Source organism: Alnus glutinosa, chromosome 1 (assembly GCF_958979055.1).
Source record: "Alnus glutinosa chromosome 1, dhAlnGlut1.1, whole genome shotgun sequence".
Taxonomy (NCBI): domain Eukaryota; kingdom Viridiplantae; phylum Streptophyta; class Magnoliopsida; order Fagales; family Betulaceae; genus Alnus; species Alnus glutinosa.
This window is the reverse complement of record NC_084886.1, coordinates 21,681,093-21,694,401: the sequence shown is the minus strand read 5'-3', so window position 1 is coordinate 21,694,401 and position 13,309 is coordinate 21,681,093. Positions and strand designations below refer to the sequence as shown.

The window sequence follows — 13,309 nt, the reverse complement described above, 5'->3', positions numbered from 1 at the left end:
GCACCGACTCCCCTTATTGGCTTATTCGCTCCCTCGCCCCGTTTCCCCTCCCCTTCGCTTGTGGCTTCACTCTTTATTCGATCCGGTGGCTTAGGATTTAAGAAAGAAAACATGAGATTCTTTTTCTCATTTATTTTTTTAAGTTGTTGCATTGAATGCCACCTTGTCCCTTGTATTTGTTTTGAAAACTTAAATGTTTTTGTTTGCAAAATTGAGATTTCTATATAGCGTGTGTACAGCTAGAAGCTCGCTATGTATTATTTGGTTATTAATGATGCAGTAAATCACACAATCTAGTCCAAATCGAAAGAAAGAACATGCAAAAGAAAGGAAGAATAAGCAAGGAAACTTTTCGTGTATGCCAACGCAGAATATCTTTGATGCCTAAGTCAATGAAGGATATTGAGGTAGTGAAAAGCTTAGGGTAAAAGTGTGTAGATGGGTAAAATGAATCATACCGGAGGATGGTTGTCCTTGCCTTACATACACTAAGTGCTTCTCTCAAGATCTTTCTTCCCGCAGAACGCTCAGTTCTCTCTCATCTGAAGACACTCTCTCCGCTCTTGTTGGTTGCTGAGGACCTCCTCCTCCCCCGTAACCCTCCATTTTTCACCTCTTCTGAAGCTCTACCAGCCTCATCGGAGGTCCTATCCATCGCTTAGGTGATTTATCCTGGTTCAACCTCTCCTCTAGCTCCTCCTATACCGCGGATGGTCCGTTTGCAGCCTTCACACGCCTTCCTCAGCCTCAAATCTGCCATCTCTTTGAAGTTCTTATATTTGATTTTTTTCAAAATCAGATCTGTCCACTTCATACAGCTCCACCACTACACACGCCGCTCCACCGTGATCTAGGCTTTCTTCGCTCCGCTCTGCTGCCAGCTACTCCCTCGTCCGGCCACCACGAGTCGGAGCTTGTACAACACGCGCCTGCGAGTAGATCTTACTCGTGGGTGCGTGTCTCACACGTGTCGACACGTGGCCAACGCAGAGCCCCGCATGGCAGCTTTCTCCGCCCTCCAAAGCTGCAGCCGGACTCCCGTGGAGGTTTTGGCAAATGTCGTTGGTGCGTGGTCTTCACGCACCAGCGAGCCACCGTCGCTCCACCAGCTGCCAGTGTGTTGTTTCTTTATTTTTTCAGCTCTCTTTAGCTTTTTTTGGACTTTATGTTTTAGGTATCTTCTCTTTGGCACCTTTAATTGTTACCCGACCGGTGTTTGGGTCCTCTGGACTCTTTGTATACCTTTAACTACCTTTACTGGTGGCCTGGGTTCTTGGCATTCATGCCAAGAATCAATATGCCCGTATCATTTATTTGATGCATTGCCTCCGCGTAATTGCTTTCTTAAGTATTTAGTGTTGGGTTGCCCAGTCCTAATTTATTGTAATTTTCTTTTCTTTAAGCATAAAGTTTAGCTTTGGCTTTAATTTGTAGTTTTTTTCAAGTATCTAGTATAGAAAAAAAAAAAAAAAAAGAACTGCTTCTCCCTTTGCACGCCTAAGGCCGCGTATCATTCCATCATTGGTCATGACCCTATTTTGGCATGGCACTCTATTGGTGTTTGAAGGGACAGGAATCCAACCCCAATGCATAAAAACAATAATGCAGTAATTGAAATACAAATCTACTACAAAGAGAAATCAACACACACAATTAACACAATGATTTTTGGTGATGAAATAGAAATCTTTTGAAAATATTAAAGGTAAAAGTACTCTAGGGTAGACAAATCCAAGAAATCATTAACTATCAAAAATTTAATATACATGCGTAGTAAAACTTACGACCTTTTGTAAAATTACTAAGGCAATCTGCATGGAGAAAAATTTCTCGTTTACCTCCCTATCTTCCTGATAGGCTCAAGCTCCTCACTAGACAATTTTCTATACATGACTTCCTTATTGACCCACTGATACACTTCAAACGGTTGAAGGATTTGTGAAGCTTTGTGGTTTGAACCAACAAACTCCAAGAGAGGCAAAGCAATGAAGCTCAAAGAATTCAGATTTGTGCAGAAATCCATGCGGCATCAAGAAGGTCACTGGGGTTTCATTGTTAACTCTAGTTACAGCTTAGCAACGACACGATGGTCTAGCTGACGGTCAAGGTGGCGGTGCTCTTTGGAAGTCATCTTCCATAGGTACTGTCACGGCGGTCTAGGTGATAGTGCTTTTGGGAGTCCCCTGGAACAGGCAACGTCACTACATCAAGGTAACAGTTTCACAACTTCAAATAAAAAGACTAAATTTTTACACAAAAACACTTAGGTGTTGAAAAGTTTTACAACCCTAGTTTTATCACCGAATAGAGCCAATTTCTAAGACCTAACAATCTCCCTCTTTGGCCATTTGGTGACAAAACCAAAATATATCAGAAAAACATAAATAAAGGTAAATAACATTTACAACCCCAACCTCGGCCTATCAAACCAGTAATAGACTTTGATTGATGGAAAAGTTCATTGTACCTATTCTTTGAAATCACAATTAAAATGATTGCATGCATCAAGATTTGGAACAATAAACATCACAATTAAAAGAAGTAATTAGCTTCCTATGCTAATCAACAAAACAATTTCGTTGAGTGGAATATGTTCATGGAAGGGTAATGGCACCGTGTGTAGTACCTAGAATATTAAATGGGATTAAGTAGGTCTTAATTGAAAATGAAGACTTTTTTACTTTCTGTATTGATCGAATGTTCGCTGCAAGCACCAAACGATCGACCTCGAACAATCATTTTTCCCATCTCAAACGTTCATTTTTCACTCCATGAGCTATCGATTTTTTTACTACGAACGTTCAATGATGTGGTGTACTATGTGTCAGAATGTACATCCCACGTCCACGCCTTCGGCATGTATGATAGATCATATAATGAATGATCATTTCGTACAACGAACGTTCGAGCTCATGTATCGAACATTTGACAGGTGGCAAATCAGCTCATCTTTATCTTCTACGATTTCTCCCTTATATATACCCCACCACCCCTTTGGTTTATTTTTTGCAATTCGACCATTGGAGCCCCGTTACTATAGTGAGAGTGTGAAAGAGTGCTTCGACATGAAGAAGATGTTTTGTTATAAGAAGGTAATGCTCTTAGTTAGAGCTTGTTCTTAAATAAAAATGGCAAGATCGGTTTTGCCCTTAGGGGTGGTTCGGCTACCCCAAGGGCAAAACGGAAAAAAACAAAATTTGGAGGGTTTGGCCCTTGGGGGTGGCCGAACCATCCACATTTTGGCCAAACGGGTGGCTGAGCCACCCCCTTGTGTTTTTATTTTTTTCAAATTTTTTTTTTAATTTTTAATATTATTAATTTTTAAAGATTTTTAACTTTTAACTTTTAATTTTTTTATATAGTGCCACGTGCATGGTGAACCGTTAGTTTTTGAACGGAAAACTTAACCGATGTACTAATTCGGTCTTTTCTTAAAATTGAGGTACCATCTATGATGTAATTTGAAATTTATGGACTAAAAAATAAAGTTGTGAAAACTCAGGGATCATAGGAGTACTTAACCTTTGTTTTAAAGCATGAAAATATATATATGTTGACCGATAAGATGTTATGTTGGGATGATAAATGCTTTGTGATTACTTTTGATAACTTTACAAGTGTTAAGCTATGTTTTATGAATTGTAGTAATGAAATGTTGTTAAATGTTGCATGGACATAGAAGTAAAGTAAAAGCAAACGAATTAACATGCATCATGATCAAGAAAATGGCAATGAAATAAGAACAAGAAACAAAAATAATATACAAATGACATTATAGTATGGTCAACAGTATCCCAGTGTGTAATTGAGCATACTCTCGCAGCTTGTAGGACCAATCCCTTATGACAATACGGAACAACAAAACGCATGAAAGGGGTTAAACTCCCTTAGTATAAGAAACAAAAAGGCATAAATGGGGTTTAAGTCCTTCAACATCTTATACAAAAAGGTATCACAGTGTGTGATTGAGCGTACTCTCACGGCTGGTAGGACCAGTCCCTCATGACAGCACGAAACAATAAATCGCAAGAAATGGGTTAAAATCCCTCAGTATACGAAATGAAAAAGCATAAAGTGGGTTTCAGTCCCTCAACACACGAAACGAAAAAGGTTTAAGTCCCTTAATATACGAAACGTAAAGACATGAAAAAGGAAAGGAAATATGGGGATGCAAGGGTATACGAAAGCATGCATGTCATATGTTTTATGGATTTATGATGATATCATATGATTTGATTTATGAGGGTTTTCATGCTTATCTCTATGTATATGTTTTTGGATGGGACATGGAATAGATGTATATCGTTGCAACTGGTTGCATATGATAATTTATTGGTTTCTTACTTAGATATGCCCATATGCTTGTGTTCACCGAAGGTAGTGGAATGCGTGTATATGTGTATATTTAAGTTATATGACATATAGATATATATGTGTGACTTAGATGGGTTTATATGTATATGCTTCCTAACAGGAGATTGAATCGTGCACATATATTCATAGCAAAATAGTATTTTTTGGAGTTTTCACAACTGCAATGTTTATTTCATCAACTATGATATGCTTTTAAAAGAAATGTTAAATTTAAGGTAGTTGTCATTGTAAACATGAGGTAGCAAACAAAAAGTTGGCTCATTGTGAAAAGTGACTTTAATACTTAATGAGATGGTGAACTCATATATCCACCTGTGTGAATGTGGTGACTCCACAACCGCATAGATCTGAGGGCTAGTGACCGGCTTAACCACCAATGTGGGGTGGTCACACCTGCGACATCACTATTGTGTGCGACCCACAGTATTGAACCAATCGAGAGACTAGGCAGTGGCTAGGTATTGTGCCATTCTGGGACACTAGAATTGTACCATAAGCTCCACGAGATGCGAAGACCCTACCTTGAAGAGGATAAGGGCACATATAGGCCATGTGTAGAATGGTAATAGACTGTGTTACATTTATTGATATGATACTTTGTACTCCATCAACATGATTTTATGTCTTCAAACTACTACATGATTTCTTAAGTATATGCCTTAAACTATAAGCTAAAAACGTTGTTTCCAAATCGACAGATTATTGCTATATCTTCTCTTAAACTTGACTTGTCCAAAACCTCATTTTTAATCTTTATTATATTATGTTAAGAATTTCTCGAAATGCTCTCTACATACAATTATCTTTGTAATGCTTATTACCAATATAAACCAGGCTCACTGCATCGATTAAGTTTTGTTGATGATTTACTTATTAAGTCGTAGACTTATGTTATTTTGATAGATTAGCGGGTGATAGTTTCAAAGGTGAAGGCTATAGGTATCCACAAGAATTGAAGGTAAGTGCAGGGTCTTGTAGAGACAAATTTATTTTATTCTTGTCAAGGGCGTTAGTTGGGGGCATGACTTAAAACAAAAAACAAAAAACAAAAAATAAAAGATAAAAAATAAAAAATAAATAAACTGGGAGGAGAGTGGGAGGAAAATAATTTTGAGGCTTACCTCATACAAAACATATATTTTTGAATTTTTTTTTTTTTTTAAATTTTTGGGGGAACTAGTTTATGGCTGGAGGCTTGTTAAGCCTCTTATTCTTGGATATTATATTGTTGTATTTGAGAGGATAACATGCTTATGAGGATATTGTATTTACAGATGCTCTAGTTTGTACTAGTGGAAAAAGAACAAATACAAAAGGTAATTAGTGTTGAGGTCACATCAATATTACATTTTCCTTTATTCTGATATTATGGCAGTAGATCCGGCACTTCAAGTTAATTACCAGGGGTGCTACAACCACTACCGTGGGTTATGGCTATTACCCACTAATTAACATCCTATGTCCTTGTATTTTTGGGTAATTAGTTAGAGGTGGCCGAATAACATGCCCTAACAAAGTTTTTACCTTTTTTTTTTTTTTTTAATGATTTCTTTATTTATTTTTTTACTTGTATCAAACTTTATTTGAGAGTAAAATTATAATTTCACAAAGGCTTTGTTGGAAAAATGACATGAATTTTGTGGAGGGATTATTTTCATACAAAGAAATACAACATGGGTTTATATGATCATTTTGTATTAGAGATTTATTTTATATAGGGTACGTAAAATCCTAAAGACCAATTTAACAATTTTTCCTTGTATGTTTTATAATTTTTGCTATCTTTCTGACATAGAAATGGATTGAATCTAGTATTTACATTGATCCCAAACTAGAGTTTAAAATCTATTAAATTAAAAATTAGGGTAGTAAGCTGAAAAGAATTAGTGGAAACTTTACTTAATCCTCTTGAACTTCCATGACATTTGCAACTACCTTCCAAATTTCAAAAACTCTAAATTTAATTTATCAAACTTTCAATGTTTTACAACATCACTATTCTGCTGTTAAATCCTAACAAAGCATTGAAATTAGAATGAAATATTAAGGTCTCCTCATCATATTTCCCTTTATTTTTTACCGTCCTTCTCCTATGCTTTCCAAATTCAAACTAACATACTATCAATGATGGTGGGTTAATAACTTCAAAGAAATTTCAATGTGATTAGGCATGTACTAGGGTGAGAGTTCGACTCTCTAAATGAAAATCTTCAATTTTATTAGTATTAGTTACCTTGAGTCTCGCTAATGCGTTAATGGGGTTGTGTCATGTTATGATTCAGTCAGGCTTGAAGAAGCACATGCACTTCTTACTGTCTAGGCCCCTGCAAACAAGTACTATTATAGTCATGCCCAGTTAGAATAGGTACAGTTTGTCTACACGGGATACCTTTTTAATTTGAAAAAAAAAAAAAAACAAACAAAATTCAAACTTACATCATTGTTTCAACGTGTAATATTTTCTTGCCTTGGCATTTGGTAAACATATTTTTGTTGAAAATCTCGACCGCTCAAGAATTTAGAGGTACAAAACAAACCAAAAAAATGTACCACAAAATTTCTTTCCGCATTAAAAATAGAACCCCTATGGACCACCAGCACCACTTTGCTAAATGCCAAACAACATTTGATTCCTGAACATTCAACGTACAAGAAAACACGTCTATAAACGCAATGTAAGACACGTGGAAAAATATTCCTTTGGTGGAGCCCTCGTGGTCATGCTTTAGTAATTATATCCATCACCATCAACATAAATATCTAATATCTGTCCGCTATAAGTTAATCTTAACTATGACCTTATTTGATAAGGAAAGGAGAATTAGTAGTGAAAGTTGAAAGTGATAGATGTAATATAAAGTAAAAATAATTTGTATAAAAAAAAAAAATTGTATTGTAGTGAATTTTTTTAATTTAAATAATAATAAAAAATTATTGATGTGATATAAAGTTAGTTAGTTTTGAAGTTAGATTATTTTTTAGATAAGTAAAAAGGGGAAAAAAGAATTTTATTGCTCTTGCCAAACAAGCCCTATACGGAGAGAAATGTTACTATACTTATTTTCACATTTATCATTTCTCAACCTTCGTGTTTTTTTTTTTTTTAATTTTTTTTTTTATTTTCACACAACTTTGTTTTGTTTTGCAATATTTTAAGCTAAAAATGTAATTTTATTTTCTTTTGAATTACAATATTTTCACACTTTAAACATTCAATACCGTACAAATTTCTTCTTCACATATTTCAATAGGTTTTGTGAAATTGAAGGGACATGTTTGGGTATCATTTTATTTTTGATTATTTTTTAAAAACATGTTTGGGTAGGTTCTTAAAATTCAAATTCTACTTAAGTTTTATCCAACATTTTTTAATTTTGTTTCTAGTTTTTTAAAACATTCAAACATAATTTTAAAAAACAAATTTTCTCTGTATTCACAATTTTAAATATAGTAAAAAATAAAATAAAATAATATAATATTTTAAAAATATGACCATTAGAATAAGATAAATATTAAAAAATATGATCGTTAGGAAAAGACAAATATTCAAAAAAAGATTAAATAGAAAATGAATAAAGAAATATGAAAGAATATTATTTAAATGGAATAGTGATAGTGAATAGTTAAAATAGTGGGGCTACCAGAGGTGCACTAAAAAAGTGACTCATCAGAATAGAGAAAAATAAGTTTTAGCTATTTTGGCTAGTAAAATTTGGTAAGGCTACTAGGAATGCTCTAAGCATTTGGACATTCTCTTTTTATAAGCCAGTTTTCAAATGTAAGTTCTACTAAAAGTTTGTATCATTTGGTATCAGAGCTGCTAAAAAAAAATGATTACTATCAAATCAGTGTTAATAGAGTAAGCCATCGTGGACATTGGTTGTGAAAGTGTGGTGGTATGTTACGATTCTTATGTTTTATATGAAAAAAAAAAAAAAATTAATTTTAATCATTTGTGTATAAGCTCCTGGACACCATCTCTTATAAGCTTATTTTAAATTATGAGGTTTACTTCAAGTTTGTATCAACAAATGTCACTAAAAATTTGTTTATAAGCGAACTTATAAAAATAATTTATTTAGGCAATTGCTGACAGAAATTCCTAATGCTTAAAAGTTGATTCATTTTTCGCTCTTCGACGATGTTGGACAAATTAAACACATTATTTTCTCGAGAAAAAGAAATGTTTGGTTTTATTTCCTACCCACAACACTTAGAAAATGTTTGGTTGGCCATACTGAGAAAATTAGGTAAGGGAAGAAACCGCCGTACGTCACGGGTTCTCCGTCAGCAATGGGTCTCTCCATTTGTTATAAATACTATGTATATTTTCGTGGTGGGGCACTGGGTGGCTGAGGATCAGTTCTAGGAAACGAATCTTCTTGAATTTCCTTCTTCTCCTTTCTCGTGGGTAGTTTCTGATGGCCACTTCAATGGGTCTTCTTCGAATTCGGGTTCGGAGAGGCAAGAATCTTGCCGTGCGTGACACCGTCAGCAGCGACCCTTTTGTTGCTGTCACCATGGGTGAACAGGCCTGTGACTTTGCTCTTCATTCATTTCCACCATCTATTTTTTGCTTTTATTGATCGTAAATTGATGATGATCATGAATCTGTTTTTGTTGCTACCATTTCAATCTTTTCTTCTTTCTTACCTAGTATATATGTTTTCAATTACTTAGAATAGCTCAAGCTCCCCCAAATACAGTTTCTGATTTTGCAATTTTGCTTTAAACATCAAGAGAGAGGGAGAGAGAGATAAACAATCAGTATAGCTACTGAAATAAAAATTTGGAAGTTTCATAGATGAATTCAATATGTTCAGGAGTATATAATCCCTGTAAATAACTGATTTTTCCAAGGTTGTTTGATATTTTCCTCAGCTGTTTGGATTAAACTATAGTGGCTGCTGATATTCTTTCTTTTCTCTTTTTTCCTAACGTCATATAGATTGATGCAGAAATTGAAGACTCGTATGGTGAAAAACAACTGCAATCCTGAATGGAACGATGAGCTGACTCTTTCTATTGAAGATCTTAATGTTCCTATCATTCTAGTAAGTGGAGCAGGAACTGTATGCTATTAAATCACAATTTATTTCAAAAGTTTAACCTCATAAGAAATGGTAAATCTAATTATTTTTAATCAATCATTTAACATTTCTTCGACCTGTGGCTCAAACTCATTTTTAATGGGTGAGGCTCAACATGTGAAATACTTAATTGAAGTGGCTATGATATCATGTTAAATTATCATTTTTTCTATAAGCTTAAGCGGATAGGAAATTGTAAGTGTAATAATCCTTCAATATGTTGCATGTTTACAGGATCTCAACACTTTTATTTGGTGATTCAGGAACCATATTATCTGAGTTTATTTGCCTAAATTTGGGTTCATAAAAAGATTGGAAAGAAAAGGAAAAAAAAAAAGGTTAAGAATCTTAATTATTTAGCTGCTGTTTGTTGATAATTTTGTTGGATTTTCTTACCTCTGTGCAGACAGTTTATGACAAAGACACATTCACTACAGATGACAAAATGGGTGATGCAGAGATAGACATTAAACCATATGTCGAGTGTCTGAGGATGGGCTTGAAGAGCCTCCCAAATGGCGAAGTAGTGAAGAGAGTTCAGCCAAGCAGGACAAACAGTCTTTCTGAGGAGAGCTGTTGTGTTTGGAACAATGGAAAAATTGTCCAGGACATGTGTCTCAGGCTGAGAAACACAGAGAGTGGGGAAGTGGCGATTCAACTTGAGTGGATTGATCTTCCAGGTTGTAAAGGTTTGTCAATTGAGTAGCTGCTAATGTTGCATAATACTACTTACTCGCTGTAATGAACAATTAATGACTTATCTGCCGTAGCAACTATAACCTCACAACTTGGTGTGTTCGTATTATTGCCTCTGATTTTCTTGTAAAAATAATTAAATGGCATATATGTATGTATTATATTTGAAGGTTTTTGTGTTGGGGGTGCTCACACTATAACAGTCAAAATTTGTAGTGTTACACAGTCGCTACTCTCATCTCAAATTTTCTCTTGCGCTCGAGCGAACAGGCTAGACAAAGAAGCACCCGCGGGCCAACCCACTAGCTCGAGTTAACTTGCGGCCCGAACTTGACTTTGCCTCGACCTGTGCCCTGCAGCCCAGCCATGCCGCTGGACCTGAACCAAACCATATACGAACCAGTTTTATGACCCAGTTCAGACAAGCCTGATCTGGGTCATTCAAAAGCTGTTGGGCTTTTGACATTTTGGTCAGGTATCGTTTGTTACGTGGGCCGTAACAGATCTATAGGATAGTTCTAGAATGTTAGGCTTCTTTACTTTAGAATTTGAGAAACCCTAATGGTCCGTTTGGGTGTTGAATTTTTGAAATCATAATTGAATTCTTATTTGATTTGCGAATTTCGAGACAAAGAAAATGTGTTTGGGTGATGAGTAGGATTTTAATTCTTTTTGAAATTGTGTTTGGGTGTTAAATTTTTGGAATTGAAAAGTAGTGTTTTTTAATGGTAGGAAATGATTGGAGGTATGAAACGTTGTGTATAATGATTGTTGTTATGAAAAGTAGTGGGAAATAATAATTGAAATAATAATTATTTATTATAAAAAAATATTAAAAATTATTATTTGGGTGTTGATGGGTGTACCTGCGTTAGACCAGGTGGGACTTATAAAATGGTTTGTTTTTGAAAAAAGCTTGATTTTCGGGTTGGATTCAAAAACTCAGTTTTCAGGAAAAACCCGAAGAGAATTCTTATTCTCTTTTGGTTAGGTACTGTTTGTTATGTGGGCCATGTAACAGATTTATAGGATAGTTCGAGAATCCTAGGCCTCTTTCCTCTAGAATTTGAGAAACCCTAAGCCTCCGAACGAAACATAAACATTTGCTAAATATTAATTCATCTATGCTTCTTCATTTATTCAACTAGGATCATCAAATAAATACTATTTGGGCTAAACCTTTTCTGTTGATGTCAAAAGTGATAACTTACTTATCCTTAATATTCAAATCCTAATTCAACAAAATTAAGAGATAACAAAGATACTTGGAATAATCATAAATATCAAAAGTATGACGTTGAGCTATCTTGGAAATCTTCAAGGCAACTATTTCTGTAGCTCTCCATTGGAACGTTGTTTCTCAAGAGTCACATGTGATATTCTTCTCGTTAAAGTATTGATTAAATGATTAAATTTATCTATTTCTATTAGCTTTAAGTTTTTTGGGGCAAGTGGTAATATAATACATCGATCTTTAAGAAAACCCTTCTTCTCAAGGGTGAAAGAAGGATATTGAATTCTCCATATTAGTATACCAATATACAGGGATGGAGCCAGAAAGTATTTTGGGCAATAGCCAAGTTGCCAAAACTTACTTTGGTTTCTCAAATAAAGTTTCTATATCTCCAAGCTAACGGACCTCAAATTAATGGTAAAAGAAAATATCACCACTATCATCCTATATACTATCCTTATATATATACACTGTAATTTTATCCAACATTCAAGGCGACGATGTAGATGTGTCACTCCCAACTAAAGTTTGGATTAAGAAAAAAGCTAAATACTATAAATCTATCAAACATTCATCCAAAAAAGTTCGCGTTTCACTCCCAACTAACCATTGAATTAATCATTGTTAAATAAAATAAAATAAAATCCAATGGTTGATTTGGAATGTCATGTCAACATTGTTGGAGAATTATAGAATAAAAATATAGTATCTAGAATTACTATTGGATTAATCCTTATAAAAAAAAATAAAAAATACATCAATGGTTACTAAATTGAAGAAATTTCTTCCATCTTAATTTGAAATTATTTTTTTTTTTTCCTTTCACAGTTCACATTAAAAAAAAATCAAATTAAAATTTTAAAAAAATACTTTTAAAGTCAAAACCCTATATTCAAAATTTATTTTCGTTATACGGAAAAGGAAAAAAGAAAAAGCCCACCATTACAGTCTCAAACCCTCGCTAGTTGCCACTGTTGTCTTCAAATACTGAAACTTTCTGGGTGATTCCAAAGCTCTAAAGAAATACCCATGGCTACTCTCACCTATCCCTCCACCTCCACTCTTTCAACCTTCAGAACAATGTCCTTCACTTTCAACAACAATCCCTCCAAATTAGCACTTTCTACTTTCAAAACCATTTTATTTTAAAGAAATTGGGGGGGGGGGGGGGGGGGGGGGGGGGTGTTCCACTGTATTTTTCTTTCCCACATTTTCCAATTAAACTTCTTTCCAAAATTAACTGGACATTTTCGGTAGAGTGAAAAGACAACATGATGCCTAGGAACTAAAGAAGGGAACCTATCAACAAGGATTCCGATAAGAACATAGCAGACTCTTGGTTAGTCATGGGAGCACCAAATGCATTGCCTAATTACAAATTAAGCTGTAAAGCTTGAGTCTTGTTAGAATAGCAATGAGACAGACACCTCAGCCCCTTGAATTCCCCCTCCAAATACTTACTCTTTGTCACGGGTCTAGCAAAATGGAAAGTTTTGAGATGATTTTGAAAAGGATTCGTTGGGAGGAAAGGAAAAAACATGTTGCAGAATAAATTAACTGAGGAAGGGAAGAGGTTGGGGAAAGCAATGGTGTGCGCGAGTTTTCAAGAGTCACAGACTTGTGAGGCTCGAGGAAGAAGAATGTGATGCGTGCGTGAGGTTTCCGAGGTGACCGAAGGGTGAGGCTTGAGGACTGGTAAACAGCTGGCATGAGCTGGCAAACGCTGGGTTCAATGAATTTGCTGCGTTTAGATAAGGGGACAGTGTGGCTTAATGGGTGGAGACACATGCAAATAAGTTAGCTACCGGGCTAACAAGGGTTTTTCAACACATGGGCTAATGGTGGTGCATGAATCATGGGCTGGACAACTAACTGGGTTGGACAACTATATTTTAGTTGGGCCAGCTATATTTTC

The 13,309-nt window shown here is 35.1% G+C and overlaps 1 protein-coding gene across 1 annotated transcript; it reads left to right on the top strand.

The window, feature by feature from the left end:
* The first annotated feature begins 8,696 nt into the window (after window positions 1-8,696).
* Window positions 8,697-10,329, top strand: LOC133858684 (protein C2-DOMAIN ABA-RELATED 7-like). Its single transcript, XM_062294157.1, has 3 exons — window positions 8,697-8,906; window positions 9,333-9,428; window positions 9,871-10,329. The coding sequence occupies exons 1-3, from the start codon at window positions 8,796-8,798 to the stop codon at window positions 10,168-10,170; spliced, it is 507 nt and encodes a 168-aa protein (XP_062150141.1). The 5' UTR covers window positions 8,697-8,795; the 3' UTR covers window positions 10,171-10,329.
* The last annotated feature ends 2,980 nt before the right edge of the window (window positions 10,330-13,309 follow it).